General features: G+C 42.3%; 1 protein-coding gene across 6 annotated transcripts in view; it reads left to right on the top strand.

The window, feature by feature from the left end:
• FBXL20 (F-box and leucine rich repeat protein 20) overlaps positions 1-17217 on the top strand; it is a 67973-nt gene extending 50756 nt beyond the window's left edge. For all 6 annotated transcript variants that reach the window (XM_050935256.1, XM_050935259.1, XM_050935257.1 and 3 more), the window contains 8 exons: positions 54-180; positions 4776-4850; positions 7314-7444; positions 8935-8995; positions 9624-9668; positions 11807-11863; positions 14781-14993; positions 16078-17217. In XM_050935256.1, the coding sequence (XP_050791213.1) occupies positions 54-180; positions 4776-4850; positions 7314-7444; positions 8935-8995; positions 9624-9668; positions 11807-11863; positions 14781-14993; positions 16078-16185 (817 nt within the window). In that variant the 3' untranslated portion in view covers positions 16186-17217. The remainder of the gene's footprint in view (positions 1-53; positions 181-4775; positions 4851-7313; positions 7445-8934; positions 8996-9623; positions 9669-11806; positions 11864-14780; positions 14994-16077) is intronic.
• The last annotated feature ends 6075 nt before the right edge of the window (positions 17218-23292 follow it).

Here is a 23292-nt window from a genome sequence, read left to right as displayed (position 1 = left end):
GCTTGAAGCTGGATTTCATAAGTTTCCACCCACTTTTCCTTTTGCCTCCCAAGTGAGGGATGCCCACTGCTGGAACAACTGAATATCTCCTGGTGTGACCAAGTCACTAAGGATGGCATCCAGGCTCTGGTGAGAGGCTGTGGAGGACTCAAAGCCTTGTTTCTGAAGGGCTGTACGCAGGTATGACTATGGAGAACATGCACATTAAACTAACTACAAAAATGAGTGTCTTATGCATTCAACGCCAGTTACAGCAATGAGTGTGAAGTGTTGTAGGGCTTGTATTTCCAAACATTACCTTATTGAAATAACTATTCAAAATCTACCAACTAGATATTAAGTGCTTTATTGAAACTCTTTACTAGCTGTGAGCCCAGCATGAATAGCTGAACACTGAATAATGAAAACTATCTAGTAGTGGAATCTCCTTGTTCAGAAGATGTCATGAGCAAAATCACACTTGCGTTGACATTTTTTTAATAAGCTATAAAATATCCTGGCTGTGTCCATAGACTTATTTTAGCCCTTTGTAGGAGGGTCAGACAGTAGTAGAAAGCCTGGCTATAGTTGCATCTGGAATCACATGATAAAAATTCGTGACTGAGTGGAATCTTCCAGCTGGCTAATGTAAAATTGGACTGTAGTTGTTTTGTTTCAGAGGTTTTCCTACAGCATATTAGACACCTGACACATCTCTGAAAGGATGGCACTATGTTCAGCAGTGCAAGTAGGGCGGTGCAGTCCGGTACACTGTACCAGCAAGATACTTATGGCTGGTATGGTGTACCGGAAAGAGGGACCCATGTCAGCAGCTCCTTCAGTGCATGCAGCTGTACTCCCCTGGTCCTTCGATGCAGGGTCTCCTCCGTCTGACAGCAGCCCTGACGGAGGACAGGGCTGAGGGGGCAGTGCTGGGAGCAGTACAGCCACTGGAGGAGCTGCCAGCATTCTGCTCCTTTTCCCGCTGCAGTCCTCCGGCGGGGTTGGCAGCTGTACAGATGGAGCAGACCCTGCGTGGAAGGGCTGGGGCGCTACAGCAGCCCCACGTTCTGCTCATTTTCCCCGCTGTGTTTCTGAAGGCTCAGCAGGAGAAGGACAGAGCTTCCCCGCTGCCCCCAGGTAAGGGGGGTGGATCATGGGGAGGAGACAGGGAGAGCGTGAGGGCCCCAGGCTGGGGGCAGGGCGAAGTCACATGGAGGGTCACATGACTGCTGTGGGGGCCCCCCTGTACTGGTAAGAAATGGATTCCACTTGCACCACTGGCCATGTTGCTCTTTGGACTGTGTCCAGACCAAGATGTAGTATCTTTAGAACCTGTTACAGGGATGGATCTTCAACCCTGACGCTTTAGAATAAAAATTGTGCGTTAGCTTTTAAGGCTGAAATTTCAGTTACCCTTCGTTGTTTGGAGTTTATTTTCTTTAACGTTACTATTTTACATGCTGGGCCATGAAAGTACCCACACTTCAAACTAGAATGAACTTCACATAACTCTTTTCATACTCTAGGTATTTAAGAATTTAATAGGTTAAATATGGATAGTACTGTGACTTTATTTAGGTAGATGTTATAGTTGTGAACTTAGAATAGCTGATGTCTGCCTTGAGTATTAGAATCTCGTGTAGTGAGTCGGGGGTTCATACCCAGGTTACAGGTCCTAATGCTTGCTAGCCAGAAACAAGCCGAGGGAGTCCATTTTAATGTCATCTAAAAAAGAGTAGCTTCAAACAGTGTAGTACCTTCTCTAGTACTCTTGGTTGTAGTCTTTATATATGAACGAAGTTCTGATGTAGGACTTGATTGTATGACTGTCTTGTGCAGACAGACCTGCTCCTGGCTAAGTCAGAGTGACACTAGAACCTGATACAATATTGCATCCCAAGAACATAAGAATCCCAAAGTGTTTGTAAGCATAAGAATTACTTCAGCTATCAATTTTTGGCTGAGAGAATGGTAGGTAGGCAGAAAACTGGCACCCAGCTTGCTGAAGAACAGTGAAGACAAGAGAAATGTTGCCCAAGAACATGCGAACAAATCCCCTTACTCATTTTAGAAAAGGTAGCCATGGGATCTTCAATACACATGCAGATCAGGCAGGAAAGACTGAAAGAGTAACATGCAGTAAACTATGTAGAACTCAGCATTCCTGTCTTGGGAAGGTGAAATGCTGAGTTGTCCCTGCTGTAGTTCCAGCCTGTGGTTCCAGGAAATCTACATAATTAAAACCTAAGGATTAAACCTGTGAGCCATCTTCTTGGATGTACGTGGTTTGCTTTTTCCCAAATCTTGAAATTGTGGTGTGGGAGGTCTGGGGTTTAGGTTGTAGTTCTTTTTGTTCCTCTGAAACGAGATCAGTATTTTATTTGCTGTTGACATGTAAACTTAAATAACATTACTTTCCAAAAGATTAGTCTCACTGTACATGGGTGTAGAAAGCCATACATTTTTAGAATGTTAAGTAAAGCAGTAGTGCATATATCACTATGTGCAAAACAAGCCCAAATGTTAGGACCATTGCCAGTAGTTTCCTAAGCTTACGTTATTGTGGTTTTTAATAGCCTAGGAGACTTGACTGGTAAGAGGTTTAACAATCCGAGCCTATTTTCAGAATTCAGATCACTGGAAAACAATTCGAACTTTTGGTTATTTGTGGACTCCAGTGAAATATTGATGGCAATACATCCTTATCAGTTACTTGCAATCTATTCTCAGGGGTGTAAGATTGGCAATCACTTTTTGTTAGCAGCCAAAGTGATATAGAGGAGGAAAAATGGTGATATAGAGGAGCCCTATGAAGTATTAATTTATTAGAAACACAATTTATCAAAATTAAGAGTAATTTCAGCTCCCATTACATCTGTTATGCTCAGGTCAAAAATACATGATTAAGGTACTGAAATCAATAAATTAGGGCTGTCAATTAATCGCAGTTAACTCATGCGATTAACTCAAAAAAACTAATTGCAATTAAAAAAATTAATTGCAGTTTTAATTGCACTGTCAAACGATAGAATACCAATTGAAATTTATTAACTATTTTTGGATGTTTTCTACATTTTCAAATTTATTGATTTCAATTGCAACACAGAATACAAAGTGTACAATGCTCATGATATTTATTTTTTTATTACAAATATTTGCACTGTAGAAAAAAACAAGAAATAGTATTTCAGTTCACCTAAGTACTGTACTGCAATCTCTTTATCATGAAAGTGCGACTTACAAGTGTAGATTTATTTTTTTTTTGTTACATAACTGCACTCAAAAACAGAACAATGGAAAACTTTAGAGCCTAGAAGTCCACTCCAGCCCTATTTCTTGTTCGGTCAGTTGCTCAGACAAACAAGTTTGTTTACATATACAGGAGATTATTCTGCCCGCTTATTGTTTACAATGTCACATGAAAGTGAGAACAGGCGTTCGCATGGCACCGTTGTAGCCAGCGTCGCAAAATATTTACGTGCCAGATATGCTTAACATTTGTGTGCCCCTTTATGCTTTGGTCACCGTTCCAGAGGACATGCTTCCATGCTGATGATGATTGTTAAAAAATGTGTTGATTAAATTTGTGATTGAGCTCCTTATGGGAGAATTGTATGTCTCCTGTTCTGTTTTACCCGCATTCTGCCATATATTTCATGTTATAACAGTCTCGAATGATGACCCCGCATGTGTTGCTCGTTTTAAGAACACTTTCACTGCAGATCTGAGAACGCAAAAAAGATACCAATATAAGATTTCTAAAGATAGTTACAGCACTCAACCCAAGATTTAAGATTCTGAAGTGCCATCCAAAATATGAGTGGGACGAGATGTGGATCATGCTTTCAAAAGTCTTAAAAGAACAACACTTCCATGTGGAAACGACAAAACCCAAACCGCCAAAAAGGAAAATCAATCTTCTGCTGGTGGCATCTGACTCAGACGATGAAAATGAACATGCGTCACTATGCACTGCTTTGGAATATTATCGAGCAGAACCTGTCATCAGCATGGATGCATGTCTTCTGAGGAATGATGGTTGAAGTATGAAGGGGCATATGAATCTTTAGTACATCTGGCACATAAATATCTTGCGATGCTGGCTACAATGGTGCCATGCAAACACCTGTTCTCACTTCCATGTTACACTGTAAACAAGAAGTGGGCAGCATTATCTCCTGCATATGTAAACAAACTTGTTTGTCTGAGCAATTGGCTGAACAAGAATTAGGACCGAGTGGACTTGTAGGCTCTGAAGTTTCCCATTGTTCTGTTTTCGAGTGCAGCTTTGTAACAAAAAAAAATCTACGTTTGTAAGTTGCACTTTCATGATAAAGAGATTGCAGTACAGTACTTAGGTGAATTGAAATACTATTTCTTTTGTTTTTCACAGTGCAAATATTTGTAATAAAAAATAAATATCAAGTGAGCACTGTACACTTTGTGTTCTGTGTTGTAATTGAAATCAATATATCTGAAAATGTAGAAAACATCCAAAAATATTTAAATGGTATTCTATTATTGTCGAACAGTGTGATTAATCACACAATTAATCACAATTTTTTTATCATTTGACAGCCCTACAATAAACTAACCTTGCAAATCTGTAGATTCTCAATCTCAGAGACAGTGGAAGGTAGACTGTGTGATGCTTGCATATTGCCATTACATACATTTTGAGAACTGAGTGGCTTTTTCAACCCAGTGACAATTCAGAGTGATAACTCATATTTTCATGTACAGACCACTTTGAATGTAACAAATTGTTTCAGTCTATAAATTTTTCTTTCCAGCTTGAGGATGAAGCTCTCAAATACATTGGAGCACACTGTCCTGAACTAGTGACTTTAAACTTGCAAACCTGCTTAGTAAGTAATCTTTCCTGTGGTTCCCATATTACATGCAATGTAGCTATAAAGGGCATCTCTAAACAGGATTGAATAAGATCTGCTCCACCCTTCAACGTTGTCATTTTTGCAGACTGGAGAATTGCACTTTGGCAAGTTCTAAAAATAAATGCTTTTTTTTTTTTTTTGTGTGTGGTAGCATTTGGTAGAGTCATGCAAGCCTCCAAAATAGCCTTGTTAGCTTCAGTTTGTGTCTCTTTGCCCTGCCCATAGGGCTTCTAAGCACATTTGCAGGACTAGCTGGAAAAATTCTTTCCTCTGGGCTGGAATGTAAGTTTGTTTGCATCTAAACTTTTACAGTAGCCTTTAAAACTGAATCAAGCAGCACATTTGCCCTCTACAAAAAGACACTGAACTAACCAAGAAACAGAGCAATAAAATAATGATTGTATCTCAAATCTTCATGGAACTTCAAACACCTATTTACCAACTGGGGAGCAATGAAACTTTCTACTCTTTACTTAACGGATTTCTTTAAAACATGTCTAGGGGAATGAGGTGTGTCTGAGGGAATGAGATGTAACTGACGACAGTGCCGTGGCTGCTGCTATTTTCTGGCTCTGCCTCAGTTTTAGATAAGCATGTATCTTATAAAGATATTGGTGTATAATTTGGAACTATTAACAGTGCCAAATATGTACTTTTGAGCCAAAAAAGGAACTGGAAAGAGTTGTTTGTGTACATCATCCAGCTCTTCAGATATGGCAGAATTAACAGACTGTCCCCAAAGTTGGAAGGGGCTTGGAGATGTGTAGACAGGGCTAGCGCTTACATTTAGGCGACTTAGGCGGTCGCCTAGGGCACCAGGATTATGGAGGGGGTGACATTTTGCCGGGGGGGTGGCAGGCGGCTCCGGTTGACCTGCAGCAGTCGTGCCTGCAGAGGGTCCCTGGTCCCGTGGCTCCAGTGGAGCTTCCGCAGGCATTTCTGCGGACAGTCCACTGCTCCTGCGGCTCCGGTGGACCTCCCGCAGGCACCACTGCGGCAGCTCCACCAGAGCCGCGGACCACGGGACCCTCCGCAGGCACGACTGCAGCAGCTCCGCTGGAGCCACGAGACCCATGCGCGGGGTGGCGAAATGGCCCGGCGCCTAGGGCGCCAGAAACCCTGGCGCCGATCCTGTGTGTAGATCTGTGCCTCACAGAATAGTGTGTTTTAAGGAGTAGTGTTTACACTCTGAAGGGAGATGATGATGTATACATGATGAGAACCAGGATGTTGTCAACAGTAACTTTTCACTGTTGACATTTGGACCTGGAAGATACTTAGTGTTCCTTTCAGCTCCTTCTAAAAGTTGCAAGTTTCTTGCTCACCTTTCATTTAACCCTTTGTAGAAGGCTTTTTTTTCCCCCTTTTTTCCTACTTCAGTAGTTGTTCCAAAAGAGCTGGTGCCAATCTCCAAGCTGGTGCTTTCCATGTGGGAAATCAACACTGGCCAGGTCACAAAACCTTGGGGGGGATAGCTCAGTGGTTTGAGCATTGGCCTGCTAAACCCAGGGTTGTGAGTTCAATCCTTGAGGGGGTCACTTAGGGATCTGGGGCAAAAATCAGTACTCGGTCCTGCTAGTGAAGGCAGGGGGCTGGGCTTTATGACCTTTTCAAGGTCCCTTCCAGTTCTAGGAGATAGGTATATCTCCAATTATTATATTATTTATTGTAACCCAGTGAAGCTCAGTTTGTTCCTGTGTCTATATACTGACTTGTCTCTTCTCCTTTCTTTATCTCCTTCCACTGTATATCTTGGTCTTGCCATCACACTCTGTCCTCCAGCTGGCAGGGCTCAAGTGAGCTCCAGAACTTTAATATTGCTGCTGTCAGCCAGCGTCACTCTCCTGACAGGTTCTGCCTCAAACGTTGCCATCCCAAACTGGTTCCTGGAGGTAGACTGAGGTCCAAATGTATCCCTGGCCAAACGCGATGCAGCTCCATTGAACTTAATGAAGTTACACAGGTGCTGAATCTGACAAGGATTCAGACCTGTGTCTTAGCACTTCTCTCTTGGGCGTGAAGGCAGTAAGACTGAGTTTTAAAAGATTGTTTGTAAAACTAAGCTATGGTGATGTTGTGACCTCTAACAGACTTTCCTAATTAATCTTTCAGCCAGAATTACTTTGTCGGCATTGCTGAGGAAGCTGAGAGCGCTGTGGTGTTAGGCAGCAGATTCTGTGGTGCCTTCCCCTAAAATATTTGCATGCCTGTGGAATCAGCTGCAGACTATTTATAAGCTGTATCAGAGTGCCTTATGCTGTTTCAGCTCTCCCGTAAAAATATTTGAACACATTTCTTGGCTAATAAGCGTAACTTGGCCTTCATCACTCTAAGTTGAATGCCTCCTTGCTTGTCTCAAAAGGTAAAATTGGGCAATGCACTGGATCTTCATCATCACTACTAATGGTTCTGATGTTGTTGTTTTTTTTCTTGTAGCAAATCACAGATGATGGTCTCATAACAATATGCAGAGGTTGCCATAAATTGCAATCCTTGTGTGCCTCAGGCTGCTCTAACATTACAGATGCCATCTTGAATGCACTGGGACAAAACTGCCCACGGCTTAGGTGAGTTTTCAGTCTGGAGTCACACAATGCAGATTGAGTAAAGATGTGGGGGACCTGGTAATGGAACTCCTTGACTTTATTCTAAAAGTCAGGACTTCTAGTCTAATCTGGAAGTCCACTAGTTTACCACTGACGTTATTTCCAGCTGTCCAGCGGGAAGAGGCTGACAATGAGTTAGTTATGTCCTAACTTCTGGCTCCACAGAATATAATTCTACAAGATGTCTTGCAAAAAGAACAGGAGTACTTGTGGCACCTTAGAAACTAACACATTTATTTGAGCATAAGCTTTCATGGGCAACAGCCCACTTCATCGGACTCAGAGAATGGAACATATAGTGAGGAGAAATATGTACATACAGACAACATGAAAAGGTGGGAGTTGCCCAGCCAAGATATCTTGGTGCAGCAGTGTTGTGTGCCACTCTGATGAGCTTATATAGAATTAGTGACAATTTCCTTTTACTAGTCCACGTATTACCTTATTTTTGGTTAAAACAACTGAAATTGGTCCACAGATTTTTTTGTGTTAAGAACTGGAAACAAGGTTTAAACTGCATTATTCCCTGCCTCAATACCTAGTTGTTAGTGCGTGTTGAGGATAGTTTGGAGCAGGTGAAGCAAAAAATGGTGGTTTTGTTAATTTTCACTATTTCAGACAGAGAATGGGCTTCAGGTGCCATCTCTATAAAGATTTTACAGCATAATTAGGAAAATGACATGGCAGAGAAAAGAAAAAAGATGAGTATTGTCTGGCATCTGTTACAGCTGTGTGCCCTGTTTTAATTTGGCTAAAATAAGTGGTGTCCAGAATAGAAATGGAATTTTTATAATAAACTTAAAAATAAAGTAAAAGATTATGGATACATGTATCAGTTTTCATACATATGCAGTTCGAACTTTGAAAGCGGCAGATAAAAATGCTGTGATTCCAACTGGATCCCATGTTTATGTTCAACTCTGCCTGGAGATCAACTGCGTAAAATGCCAAAAACCAAAGTATGTCACACATTTAAAGAAAGTCCTGATCTTCATAGAAATGGAAATAATGCTCTCCCCTGCAGCATTATAGCATTGAGAAGTAAAACATTATAAAACAAATGAGGGAAAAGGGGGAGGCACCATGAAACTGTAGTAGCAGAAGCAAGGAATTTTTGGCAGCCATCTGAACTGGGAATGAGAAAGTTGCTATCTAGAAAACTTTAAATGCATATGTTATGGCATTAAGTACTTATTCTTGCATGACCTGAGCATCATCATGAAATACTATTCCATGTAATACGCTACCTCATGGTGAGATTATCAAATGGAGTGAAGGGGGACCTCCATTCAAATGTGCATGAGTATAATACTCCATGGAAATAATACTCTTTGAGAGTACTGCCTTGACTTACTCGCTTCCTGCTCTGCTCCCAATTTTTTAATAAAACACACTCTGTAAAGCAAAATGATTACCCAATAGCTAGTACATTCTTAATTCTTTCTCTACAGAATATTAGAAGTCGCAAGGTGTTCTCAGCTAACGGATGTGGGCTTTACCACTCTGGCTAAGGTAAGTGCTGCATTCCACTTTGTACCTGGTGCATCTCTGTTTCCTGGAAGCTCAGGGTAACAGTAGCTGTCTCCCATGAATTTATATTTTGCAGAACATCTCTTTTTGGTTTTGAAGTTGCATAGAAATGAGAGGGATAAGTAGATCAATAAATTGTTCATTATTGCTTAAATTTTCAACATTGTATTTAGCCACCCAACTCCCAGTTTAATGAGTGATATGCATCTAAAGTCAATGAAATTGTTAACATTTAATAGGAAACAAATCCCTGTACAATTTCATGCATTAGACAGATCAACCTGTACTCCATATGAGTAACACTGAGTTTAACCCCCTTTTCCTTTCTGTAGATTAAAAAAAAAAAGGTAAACAAGTTAGTAGATATTTTATAAATGTCTTTAAATGGGCAGGCTTGATAGATATTCAGTATTATGCTTGTTTCTAGTAGCATTGTCCTCCAGGGAGCAACAAACTATCTGTCGTCCTGACCAACTTTGGAAAGAAGACTTTCTTTTCAAATACACTTCATCTGTGTTGAGAAAGGAGGGATCCAATAATTTTACAAGTACTGACTGGGCTTAGTGTCTAATTTGCTTGTGTGTTTTTATTTCCTGCCTGCACTATATAGAACTGTCATGAGCTTGAAAAAATGGACCTGGAAGAGTGTGTTCAGGTAAGAGCCCAGCCTTCTGACTGTGGTGGTTTCATGCAGGAAGTTTCAGCAGTGCGGAAACATGGTCTGTGACAAATGTGTTAGGTTTTAATAACCACACCTAAAGGGTCAGAGCACAGAATCCCAAAATCCGTTTTTTTAAATGAAGACAACTTGTTCCAGAATCCTGATCAAGAAAAGGAGATAAGTTTGGATGAGATAAGTTACTTGTATATGTTTAATCACCTCTAGTCCAGTTTTCAACAGAGAATTGTATTGAAAGAATATTGAAAATGTTAAAATAATCTGAAGATCCCATCAAATTTAGACTATGTGTTTGTCTGCTAAAGACGATGTATAGTTCTGCAGATCTAGGCACCTTTGAAAAACCTTGTAACTGCCAGAACTACAAGCCCCAGGGTGAGATCTTTGCTTCCAGTCAATGGAAAAGTCTCTGGTACATAAACTGATAGAGATCAGTAAAGGTAATCTCCGAATATTAAATGTTACTGCAGCTGAAGTGTTTGAACAACTGTGACCTTGTGCGTGAAGGTGGAGGGAAATAACTAGAAATAAAGATGAGGTGCCCTCCAACCAAAAACTTCCCCAGAAGTCAGTGAGCTGCAATTCTTCACCACCTATGAGTCTGTTATCTGACTTTCCTAATAACTCAGTGCCACAGACTCATTCAATGGGTTTTTTTAGAATGCCCTTCATATGTGACTGAACACTGTCCTTTAACAAATATGTCATGAGAGTGATAAGATTAAGGTAAGATTTAAAGGTAAAGTGAAATATTGTGTTAAGTGGGTATGAGGAAGCCCTTAAAGAGACTGAATGCCATAAGGGCAGAGCAGTTTTCAGTTAGAAATAGATCAGAAGACCATGAAGGTAATAGGGTTTCACCTCCTGCAGTGAGAAAATAGACTGGCCCCAACATTCTGCACTGCCTGACAATTCTAAAATAGGGATTTCGGAAGGCCACAGAAGAGGAAATAACAGTAGTCCAGACAGGAAGTGATTTAAAGCTGTGTCCAGTCTTCCTGCTTTGTACAGAGACAATCTGAAAAGGTTTTTCTGTGTTTAAATGGCAAGGGGAGTCAGGGTTGTATGTTTCTTAGATTATAAATTCATGTCTTGTTTAGCCTGGAAGGGTACGTCTATATTGCAATAAAAAACCTGAGGCCGTCAGACTCGGAGCTCAGATCAAGTGACTTGGGCTTACAGGGCTAACAATTGCAATGTAGCTGTTCAGGCTTGGGCTGGCCACCAAGCTCTGAGACCTCCTGAGGAGGAAGTGTTCAGAACCCGGAGTCCAGCCCAAGACGAAACATCCACACTATAATTTTTAGCCCCACAAGCCCCAGTCAGCTGACCCAGGCCAGCTGTGGCTGTGCTCACAGGTTTTTTTATTGCAGTGTAGACATACTCTAATGACTGAAAAATGAGTGAAGTGAGGACACTTCAGAAGCCAGAGACCGAAATCTGAGCAGTTTAGAGCAGAAGGGGTTTTTAGCAGACTGTTAACACCTATTTAACTTCAGTGATAAATGAACGTTTTGGAGAAATGTATCTGTAAGTATTCTGTAAAAAGCAGCCAAGAGTCCTGTGGCACCTTAAAGACTAACAGATGTATTGGAGCATAAGCTTTTGTGGGTGAATGCCCACTTCCTCAGACGCATTCACCCACGAAAGCTCATGCTCCAATACATCTGTTAGTCTTTATGGTGCCACAGGACTCTGTGTTGCTTTTTACAGATCCAGACTAACACGGCTCCCCCTCTGATACGTAAGTATTCTGCTCACTCCAGCAAAACCTGGGAAGACCCAGACATTCCTTATGTTTCAAATGGGAAGAACAAGAAAAGAAGAAAAACTTTAAAAAACCCTTTTAAATTACCCATCATAAGGAAACAAAAAACACAGACCCGATTTCTTAAAAATCCTCTCCAGTCACCTTCTAAAGAATAATAGGAATCTTTGGCTGAAATGTGGTCCAGAAGCAGACCAGTTCTGGAAATGTTTGAGATAGTGATTGCCATTTCCAATGCAGGAGAAGAATGGTGAATATTTAAGATAATAACTTGGGATCATGTTTTGGCTGGGAAGAAATGGCTGTACAAAGATTTCAGTCTTAAAGGGCTTTGTCTCTCTTCCAGATAACAGACAGTACGTTAATCCAGCTTTCCATATACTGTCCACGGCTTCAGGTGTTGGTAAGTGTTTGGGCAACAGTTTTCTATGTTCTCACTTTGTAAAATGGGAGCCTCCCCCAATTGAAGATTGCCTCTGCAATCTGCCAGGCATGTGATGGTTGTATCTAGTCTGTATAACATGGTCTGCAGCCCCTTGTCATCCTGATTATGGAACTGGGACCTGTGGAAACGAGAATGCAGTCCCAGCTTAGTCAGTCCTATGGATATCGAAGTGCACTGTTGTCACTAGCTTTCATGCCTTGCTTTCCTGCCAAAATCCTTCAGACACCTTTCCTTTTCCAGTGCCATTTTATCCTCTCTCCATTCTGTGAGCTTACAGCTCCATTCTGGTTCCACAGCTCTGCTCACACATTGTATAATCCAAAAAAGAAATTCTTCCCCTCTCATTACTGCATTGCAGTTGTCTGCTCATTTGAACACTGTTTCAGTGATTCCACACTTTGTGGCCTGAAAGCAATAGGCCTTGGTCCGGGATTAAGTTTAGCGGTTTAACCAGTCTTCCCCACAGAAATATTAATAATTGGATTTTTATTTGTGTTTTTAAAGTAATACTTCTGATCTATGAGTGCATTAATCTGTTCAGACTTTATATAATTTGGAAAGTAATTATCCTGGCACATGTTACTATCCTAGATCATAGAAGTCTATATAATTCGTTCAGGGGCTGGGCTGTCTGCCCTGGGAGGGAGAACAGAGATGAGCCCGAGGTTTGGGAGCACTCAGTTCAAGTCCCTGCTCCACCACAGACTTGCCGTGCGACCTTGAGCAAGTCACTTATCCTCTCTGTGCCTCCATTCTCCATCTGTACAATGCAGGTGGTAGCACTACCCTGCCTCACGCAAGCATTGTGAAGAGCAATATGTTAAGATTTTGAGCAGTTCAGATACTGCAGTGATGGGGACCAGATAAGTATGTGAGATGGAAATCTGCAGCCACCCTCATTTCCTTTCTTCACACTATACTTCAGAAGCTGTCGCTGCTGAAAGACAATTTAATAGCACTTGTCGCCTCTGAATCTTACTCCATGTGTGAAATGTGCATTATCGCTCTCATGCAGGAAGTTTTGACTTGTGAGTTAGCATTTAACAGCCTTGGCTACAGTCTTCGAGGATGTAGTCATAGAATAAAAGGCATAAGTGATGGCCCTAAATAAAAAGACTTGTGGGTAGGGATGGAGAAGTTTAAAGGAGTTCTCTTCACTCATTTGGAGCATGAATGCTTCTGGCCTGTAACCTGTTGAATCCAGCTTTGTCAAGCCTCGATGTTCTGTATTAGTCCCTAGTGAGTTTGACATCACATTGTGTGGGAGTGTCTGCTTCAACCTGAAGTGAGGTGACAACAAAGCAAATTTTCTCACTTCTAAATAGCATGTTCCTTTCCTGTGAGGGGAGGGACAGCAAAGGCCACTAGGGAAGGGAGCGCTCACTGAAACTGCTTGCACTCTGCCTGCCCTGTGCCTTAAAGTGGCAGTTCCATCACTGCCAGCATTTTAGAGCTGAAGTGTTCAGGCATACTGGCTGTGCTTCCTTGCACCCTTTGGACAGGAAAGTCCTGTAACATTGGATTTCTCTCTGTCTGCACAGTGCTTCATTGTCTTAGCTGCAGAGTTTCTGTCTCTGGAGCGCTCACTCAGTGCATTCTCCTCCACAATCAAGTGTGCACCAGCTCTTGTTCCTCGTTCCTCCGTGAAGTAAATGATACATGAACTGTGCAGATGCTCTGGTGATGGACCGACATCACTCACAATGGTGGAATGGTGAAGTCTGCCAGCTCCCTGTACAGTTCAGTTTCACATACAATAATATTTAAAAATAAGGACAGCCCGCAAATGGTGTGAAAGGCTCTGTCCTTACAGATCCAGTACCTGCAGCTCACAATAGTCCTTCCGGGTGTGTGTGAGCACGAGGATGTGTGTCTGGGGGTCCTTCCACTGTGACGGGGGTACTGTATAATACTGTAGTACTGAAGAGCGGGTAAACTTTATAGTTGTCTTCTTTTCTTTTGACATTACGTGGCTGTACATGTGTTGTATGTAAGACAAGGGAGGTAATTTTTTTCCACCCTGCTCTGCCCTGATGCGGGCTCACTTGTGTGTCCAGTTTTTGGCACCAAACTTTGAGAAAGATGTAGACAAATTGGAGAGTCCAGAGGAGGACAAAAAAATGATCTGAAGTTTAGAAAAACTGACCTATGAAGAAAGGCTAAATTTAAAAAAAAAAAAAAAAAAAAAAAAAAAAACCTTGGCATCTTTAGAGGTGCCGGGGGGCAGTTGGGAGACGCACCTGATAACAGGTTTCAAATATGTTAAGGGCTGTTGTAGAGAGGACAGTAATAAGTTGTTCTCCCTGTCCACTTAAGGAAGGATGAGGAGTAATGGGTTTAACCTGCAGGAAAGGAGATTAAGGTTAGATACTAGGAATAACTTTCTAACTCTGAGGATAGTTAAGCACTGGAGTAAGTTACCAAGGGAAGTTGTGGAATCCCTGTCATGGGAAGCTTTCAAGAATCAGCTGGACAAACACCTGTCAGGGATGGTCTAGGTATTCTTGGTCCTGCTTCAGTGCAGAGGGCTGAGGTCCCTTCCATCCCAGCATTTCTATAACTTGACTGGCTCTCTTCTCTACTACATCTACATTATATGACCTTCCTCTGTGGCCTACAGAAGTCTTGGCTAGTTAGAGGCACAGGGACTCTGATCACCAGAGTTCACAGCTCACAACCCTCTCCAGCATCAAGGGACAACTGCAGACTTGCCAAGAACTATGTTATGGTAGATTTGCCCAAGGGTGTTTTTGTTCTTCTAGGACTTTATCTCAGTTCATCCCATTATCTCTCCAGAAAGCTTCCTAGCCTGGTGTTCTTGATGGTTGTACAGTACTGTTTTCAGAGACCACTAACCACCTCTGTTTGGCTGCAGAGTTTGTCACACTGCGAGTTGATCACAGATGATGGTATTCGTCACTTGGGGAATGGTGCCTGCGCACATGACCGACTGGAAGTGATCGAACTGGACAACTGCCCTTTGATCACAGATGCCTCCTTGGAACACCTGAAGAGCTGCCATAGCCTGGAGAGGATAGAACTTTATGACTGTCAACAGATCACGCGGGCAGGAATCAAGAGACTCAGGGTAAAAAAAAACCAAAAAAAAAAAAAAAAAAATCAAGGCTTTTACTTACACATTACTAAATGGCTGGATGGGGAGAGGGTGGTTGTGAGGATCCGAACTCACTATAATCTAGACCAAGTCCTTAAAATGCCTGAGTACTTCAAGGGTAATGCCATCATCTGTTAACATGATAGCTGCTTCATTCAAGAGAAGGCTGATGACGGGTAAGCACTAGCTGGTGGGGAAGGAATGCTCCCTTCCTTCTGTGTAGGATCCAGTTACAGTTCCTGCTGAATAGAACTAAAAAGGAGTACGGGAGAAGCCAGCTCGCTAATGCTCACTTCACAGATCCACAAACCGGATGGTGCCCCCTCGAAACCTGGGAGTCTCGCCTCACTTCTCAGCAAAGAAATAACTTGAGCTGGTGTTCATATTAAGTAATCTAATGAAGTATATGACAGAGCACTTCATATTGAAACTTCCCCATGTGCTAGTAAATAACTCAATCTAATCTATTGCAAATAAATAACAGCGTCTCTTGATGCCTTACCCTTTACAACTTGTTCTTTAACCTACTGGCTAATTCAAATAATTTGGTAATCTGCAATATGTCCCCAAGTCACAGTGCAAATCTGCAAAGTTTGACTGTTATTTCATGATATAATTTAACATTAGTAGCTTTCATAAGTAAACTATAGCATCTTAGACCAAAGAAGGGCAAAAAACTATTATTTAAGGCTATCACTGCCTCGCCATAGCTCATCCAATAAGGATTTTTTTGGGTGAGGAAATGTGGGTTTTGGTGAACTCTGCTGGAGTAGGAGAGGTTTCCAGGCCACCTTCACTAGGCAGAAAAGGGAAATTGTAGATGAGAAAAAGAACTTGGTAACCATCCAGGAAGATAAAATTCCAACCCTCTGCTCAGGTCTGTAAAAGGCTTGATATTTTGTGAAAGAGGAAACATGCTTTTATTTAGGTGGCCAAGCTTAGAAAAAATAGCAGGCCCTTCAGCGTCTCACACGCTTTTCAGTTGCTTACCTGTGTGTGACTGTGTATTGCACTGCCACAGCTGTTCTTTCTTTAAATACTGTGTTTATCTTTTCAGACCCATTTACCCAATATTAAAGTCCATGCCTACTTCGCTCCTGTGACTCCACCTCCATCAGTAGGGGGCAGCAGACAGCGCTTCTGCAGATGTTGCATCATCCTATGACATTGGAATTGGTCATCCTTGCAAACTGAGTATTTAATTACACTTCTAGAATTACAGTGGACACCCGTATCTTCAACGAAAGAGATCCCAGTGTCATTTGCAAGGGCCAGTGAAAAGGGCTGTGGCACCAGGCCCCTGTAGCCACCCATACACACGCATATACACACGCACCACCTGTTCCAGCAACTGATGAACTCTGTGACTTGGGAGCTGGATCTGTGTTGTCTTTTGCTGTAGGTGGATTGATACAATTCTGAACCATTCCTACTGGGCATGCTCAGAAGAAACTACTGGGGAGGGGGTTGTGCAAACTCAAAACGATGCTGCTGGTTTTTGTTTCTTGTTTTTTTTTTAATGTTGGAACAGCGCCAAAATCCTTCCAAGTTGGGGGGGGGGAAGAAATGAATGTGCTTTATTCTTGCATCCACTGTCAAAAAAAAAAAAAAAAAAAAAAAGGGAGGTTTTGTTTTCCGTTCTGCAGTAAGCGAATGAAAACAGCAGCCATTGTGAGACATGATTTACTGTGCTTCAGTACTTCCTTGTTTCCATGCTAACACACTGAGCATGCTCACATTGAAGGTTCATCAGTTTCTTCTGTGTTTTGTAGCATTCAGCTCAGAGGCTTCCTAGATTGTTGTGATGATATAGCTTGAAATCTGTAATGTCAGGCTCAATTTTTTTACCCCACCCACTGCTCTTTTTTTTTTACAGATTTCTAATTTAGTAATTTTTTGAGATTATTGAACATAAGTTATTTATCAATAAAAATAAGACACTTTTTACCATTAGAAGGCTGTGCCTGAAACTGCCTGTCTGATGGAAAGATCTTAAATAGAAAGAGAGAGTGGAGTGCAGGCTACGATCTCGTGGGCTTGTTTGCCCATTTTTACCAATATTTGGGTCTCACCTCTTTTGCATTTCAAGTTTTACCCCAGGAAAGAGAACATAGCTCACAATGTAGGGGACACAGCTGCATTCTATAGTCCAATTAATATTAATTCCCTGGCTCCTGCCCAAAAAAGGGGAAAGAAATAAATCAGAATTGCGTTACTGCTTGTTGCCCTCTTCAAGGAATGACTCACTGTTTGAAGCAGAAAGGACAGAAGACCTGAAAATCTATCACTGATTATTGCCACATTGTCGTGTCTTGAGTTTGTGAACTCTCAGCAACTTTGCTAATGTTTGAATGTTCCACAGGTAAGTGTCTTGTCCTGGAGAAGCATCCATTTGAGTGAAATGGGAGCTTCTTCTATGTCACAAGGATATACCATGCTTCCAGTTCCTCACAACTTTCAAAAAGGGTATATTCTAGCACATTGACGTGGTTGATCTATGTAGCAGCTGCGTTTTGAGTGATTCAGGCAAGCTTAACCCTGCTGCTTCAAGGGAAGGTCGAGAACCTGAGACAGCCTCCATGTAATCATTGATTCCTTGATACCAGGAGTCCAGATTGCCCAGCACAAAAGATGCTAACAGACGCCCTGGCATTGTGGGCTTAATGGGGCTGAACTTGATCAGACTATAGCAGGTTCCTGGAAGGAGCGATCAGGTGTAAGGAATTGCTCTTTTCCTGCTGTCAGCACTCTGGGATAGGAGAGAGAGCACATGTTTTGTGAATTGTTCCCAACTGACTGAGACACAGAGGAATGAGTGTGCTTAATCATTGTAATTGTCAGAGACTGAGGAAGCGGCACTCCACCTTTTATGGAGAAGGATTACAGGAGATGGGGAAGAAGAGATGGTTTTCTAAAGTACTAGTAATAGATTTCACAGCTCTGAGGGTTTGTTTTTTCCCTGAACATTTATGTGGAGGGCAGTGTGTTACCTTTCCCGGGCTGTCATCACCACCTGAGTCATTCAGGCAGTTAAAAGGGTCATTTTTAAGCACTGTATAAGCTATGTTCTTTCATCTACAGTTCATTTCCCCAATCCATCAGTATGTTTGTGAATCTGCAAGATCCCGTGAATCTGCTGGAAAGGCATGTAAAAGAAACCCAGTATGCACTGTTTAAAAGGACACTGACAGCTGTTTTCCCCCACAGATATTTTAATTTTTTGTGTCTGTTATATTCATGAAGCCCTCTTTAGAAGCTGAGATAATCTTTCCCCTGAACAGCAGAGCTCAAATTCCATTTGCAAAACTTGCTACTTTCCCTTGATTTCAATATGTCAGAAGGAACCTGGCTACTGGTTTACAATGTTGCAACTTATTGACCTCCTGAGCAAGTCAGATGTATGTCAATTGGGGCACTAGAAGTGGTCAGTGTTAGCGCAGCTCTGGGAATAATCTTGTAGCTAATTTCTGGTGGGGCAGGAGAAGAAAAACCAGTGATTTTGTAAGTCCAGCTACAGAGGAGCTGTTTAATTTCTTGGCAATGGATTGCTGGGGGGAGGAACACAACTTAAAATCCAAAGCGTTTTCTTGAACAGGGTGACGGTTTGTGTGGCATCGCAAACTACTTGACAGAGTCCATTTATGTCAAGAATCTTTTAAATGGTCTCTTCCTTATGTTTTGTATTTATAAATACCAATAAACAACCACTTTCCAAGTTTTGTCTTATCAGAAGAATGCCTTTGTAGGGAAAGAACTTTAACAGCTTAGTGTTTTGGACAAGCTCTGGCTTTTGGAATTCCAGACTAGCTCCCAGGTGCATTCCCACTTTGTCTTGGTTAGCCATCAGTCAGAGATATGGGATTTCTAGGCACTGGCAGCAGGGTTATGTCTCAGCCTAAGTGTTGCTGATGCAGAGGTGGTAATAGACTTGTGCACCATTGTTTGACCTGATGAATACAGGAGGTATCACATATTGAGGTGAAGGGAACTTCGTTTAGGTGGTGGAGGTTTTTGAGGGGGAAGGGGTGGGAAGTAGTGGAACTCTTAAGAGGTTCAGCGAGGAGCAAACCTGTGCTGAATATCTAACCTGATTTGAAGATGACTGCTTGTGCCAAATATGTGAGCTAAATTGAAGGACACCAGACTTGTTTCACTGGAGAGAGTCGTTTCCAGCGACCGTCAGTGCAGGTCTTAAAAAAAGACATATCAGGCCATTGACTGTTGCATTTACTTATTGGCTCCTGCCTTGCACACCCACCAAAAATCCCCACATGCAGCCTAAATTGCTGGAGTGATTCCATGGAAATCTGTGTGATCCACAGTGATAGTGGTATAGGTTGAACCATATATTAATTCCTCTGCGTAACCTGTATCTGTCTTTTCAACATGCAGCAGCCGAAAGTTGTCCATGGACTGGTGCAGTGGTTCTCAGACTGCACCAGTCAATGCACTTTTGGGAGGGGGAGTGGGGACGACCTTCAGAACAGACAAGAAGGTAAAGTAAATGAAGATGTGTCTCGTACAAAGTGGTTCACAGAATAGACAGAGAACCTCTGGACTAATGGAATTTGACATCCTCCAGTAGAGGTGCTGTGAGGAGCTCTAACAACCAAAAATAAGAGGCTTTTTTAATTAATTTAAATAAAAAAAGACAGCGGTACTTTCAATCATGATTCTAGAGCTGCTCCTGAAAAGGGCAGGATGAACAGGTGTAGCATGCTGTCACAATGAATATTTTAAAAAAAACTAAACAAAATTCCTATTTTCTAAACCTTGTATTCTTTTTTTCCTTTTTTTATTTTAATCGAATGTGTTGTTCATGGCTGGCCCATGGTGTTGTGTTTTGGGTTTTTTGGAGGGGGGGTGCAGGGGAGACCAGTATGACAAGATTCTTCGCTACAGTGTCCTATTAGTGGGGGTGGGCAGAGCCGAGGGTTGAACGGACCTGTGATCCTCTGTCCACGCAGAGTGTGGCTTAGTGTTTGTTTTTCGTGAGAGGCATCCACCCAACTTGACCAAACTGCAGATTTTTCTCTTTATGCGGCTTTACCAACGATACTGCAGAGTTAACCAGAAAACTCCCAGGCACCAGGAGTCTCAATCCTGCCCCTCAGCGCTGGGCTTCCCAACCCCATGCCTACCTCAAGGGCTTTCCAGGCACGTACCAAAAAACATACGTTGATCTTTCAGAGCTTCAGGCCAAAATCTTCACAGTCCATATTCAAAAATCTGGTATCTTACCTTCTTAGCCCTTCATTTCCATCCTTGAAGATAACCTTTCCCTGGGTTACATGCCAAAACCCGCACAATTGCGGGCAATTGCACAGTTGATGGCAATTGCAGTAGCCTGGGTGCAGAGTGGATTCCTCAGCACAACGCCACATCTCCAATGAAGTCTGCTGGGTTTTTTAAACACTTCTCGTCTTGTTTACAATCCACCTCAGATCACTTCTGCTCCCTTGTCGTTTACAGCTGCAGGGAACGTGGCCTTGTACCTCTGGATTTCACAGTGGAGTGACTGTCACTGCGACAGGGCATTACTTTCCTATTGCTTCTCCCTACCTCCCAGCAGGCAGGGGAGGAAAAGATTATGACATGTTGCCATGTCCTTGCAGCCACCGAATGGGTCTAGCTCTCCACACCACATTTACCTTCTGGTTTTGTTTTTACTTGGACAATGATTTTTAAAGCAACAGCCAAGGTACGTGAAATTGCCGGCTTTACCAACCTGCCTCTGCTGCTCCTTCACCCCTCTGTTTACTGTCCCCACTGAGACAATCTCCCTCATGTCCCTTCAGATGTGCATTATCCCTCCCCAGCCACATGGAGGCCGTTCCTGTCCTAGGCCCCATCTGCACCATTACCTAGCAAGGCTAGTATGTGGCAGCTGTTGATCAGTCTTGGCCCCATCCATTCTGTCCAGATGTCATCAGCTTGGCTACCCATGCACTGAGGCTTGACGCTTAGATTGGCTGTAAGGCCAGGACAGATGGGGTCTTGCAGACTACTTAGCTCTCACCATGACAATCCCTCTTGCACAGTCACCCCCTACAATCCTCCTTTCCCTTTGAGGCCATTCCTGCCGCACTAAAATCTTTAACCTTTGTGGATTCCTGCAGTTGACCAAATTCCTGAACTAAGGCCAGGTCTACACTACAGAGCCTATGCTGGCATAGCCCGTTAGTATAGAGTCTAGATGCTGCGTATGCTAGCAGAAAGAGGAGTTCCACCTGCGTAGTAGCGCCATGTCCTCAAAGGACATGAACTATGCTGACAGTTGCATTTAAACTGGGGACTTTGCCGGCATAGCGATGCCAGCTAAGGGGTGTCATATTTTTTTTGCACACTCCTCCCAGCATAGCTATGCTGGTGTCACTTCGTAGTGTAGTCCTGACCTGGCTTTCAATTCTTCCAGAGAGTGGTTCAGACTCTTTATTTTTGGCTGTGGGGCTCGTAATTTTAATTGAATTTAACTCAAAGAAATAGTTTTTATTGTGATGAGAAGACCTTTTTTTGTTTTATTGTTTGCTTTTTAGCATTCAGGATTGGGCTAATGTTCTTGTCTTCTAGTTCCTTTTTCTTTCTCCCCCCCGCCGCCTTTTATCTCGATCCAATCCAGATAGCTGCAGTTTTGGATTTGTTGAGTGTACTGTTCTCTTAAAGTTGTATGTGTTGGAGAGGGTTTCTTTAAATATTTTTAAACTTTGGTGGCTGTGTCATGTCCATTAGGCTAATTTATTGGACACACAAGTTAGAACCTTGTCATACACTCCCTTAATTACATATATTATAGAGAGAGATCTGTAAAATATTATTTTAATGATATTGTAATCTGTGCTTTCCCCTCTCCTGGACACTAAGTGTGGATATAATATTGCCAATTAACTAAAAGTAAAAATATATAAATGTAGCTAAATTGTACCTTTTTTTGTCTGTGTGATATGCCGTAATCTTGACTAACGCTGAGGTTGCATTGTGGTGATGGTAGTGCAAAGGAGTGCGCACAAATATTGCATTTAGAGGTCACACAGCAAATAGCGAAGGATCATCTGACAAAGGCTCTTTAACCTATTCTGTTTCTTACACGCTTAGGCTGGGCTTTACAGGAGCAGAGTTAGGCCAGCACTGAGCACTTTTTGAAATCCCACCATTAACGCAACTTAAGGAGGATCTTAATTGTTTGGGGGAATGATTGCATGTCCTGACTGATCCTCAGTCCTTGGTATTGCTGCTTGGCACATGCATGTGTTGACTCTCATTATTTTTGAAGTAAACGGCTCACTTTCTTTTTTCCAGCGTGTGGGACTTGGAATCTCGGGGTTTATGTTCTATTCCTGGCTTGGCCACTGATGCACAGTGTGACTTGGAGCAAGTCACTGCTCTGTGCCTCTGTTTTCCCCATCTGTAAAATGGGGATGATACGGACCTAATCTTCTGGGATGTTGAGGCTTACGTTGTAAAGTGCTTTGAGATCCTTAAGTGGAAGACTTGTTACTAAAGGACCAAGTGTTAATATATTTGGCAACAGCTGAATATCACTGACACATTAGCCCCAACACCACTGTTCTCCCATTGTGATGAAGCCAAGAAGGATATTCCCTTCTTCTGTTGTTTATCCTCCTTTCATAGTACCAAACCTGGGGGGAAGGTGCCCCCACCCCCCTGCAGTCCTTGTTGATAAGTGTGTGTGTTACCTACTCAGAGCATCCTAAACTTGTAATTTACAGGACTTTGGAACCCCTCTAGTTAGACTGTAAAGAAGAGAACATGAAAACCCCAGGTGAGTAGTCATCACAAGGAATGGAGTGATAGCAACAGATCACAAAAATAGCTTAATCAATATTTCATTCACCGCCAGCTTTCCTCCCCGGTCCATCACTATATGTAGTCAGGTTTGGATTTGTCTGTGGCTAAACAATGACAAGAGACCCTTGAGAAAAGGGAGAAAACCAATCTATTTAAGATGAAATTCTAGTGCTGAGCATCCCTGGTATTTAGGATTGATAAGGGGTTTCTTAACACAGGCGTGTAGGAGTTAAGTTCCTAATTTCCAAATGCAATGGGAGTTGTCCCACCCTTTATTGATGCTTCTGAAAATTCCAGCCTTAATATGGCAAGTGAAATATGTCTGGTCCATTAATGTTTCATCACACCACACTGCTTCTCTTTCATTTGACTGGAAGGCAGATAAGGGGATGCAAACAGGTATCTAGTTAAAGAAATCTGGATTCCCTTGGTACATTTTCATTCCCAGCTGGATGAGAGGGGCTCT

This window comes from Gopherus flavomarginatus, chromosome 25, assembly GCF_025201925.1.
Source record: "Gopherus flavomarginatus isolate rGopFla2 chromosome 25, rGopFla2.mat.asm, whole genome shotgun sequence".
Taxonomy (NCBI): domain Eukaryota; kingdom Metazoa; phylum Chordata; order Testudines; family Testudinidae; genus Gopherus; species Gopherus flavomarginatus.
Note: the sequence above shows the minus strand (reverse complement) of the source record. Positions and strands in the feature narration are given on the sequence as shown.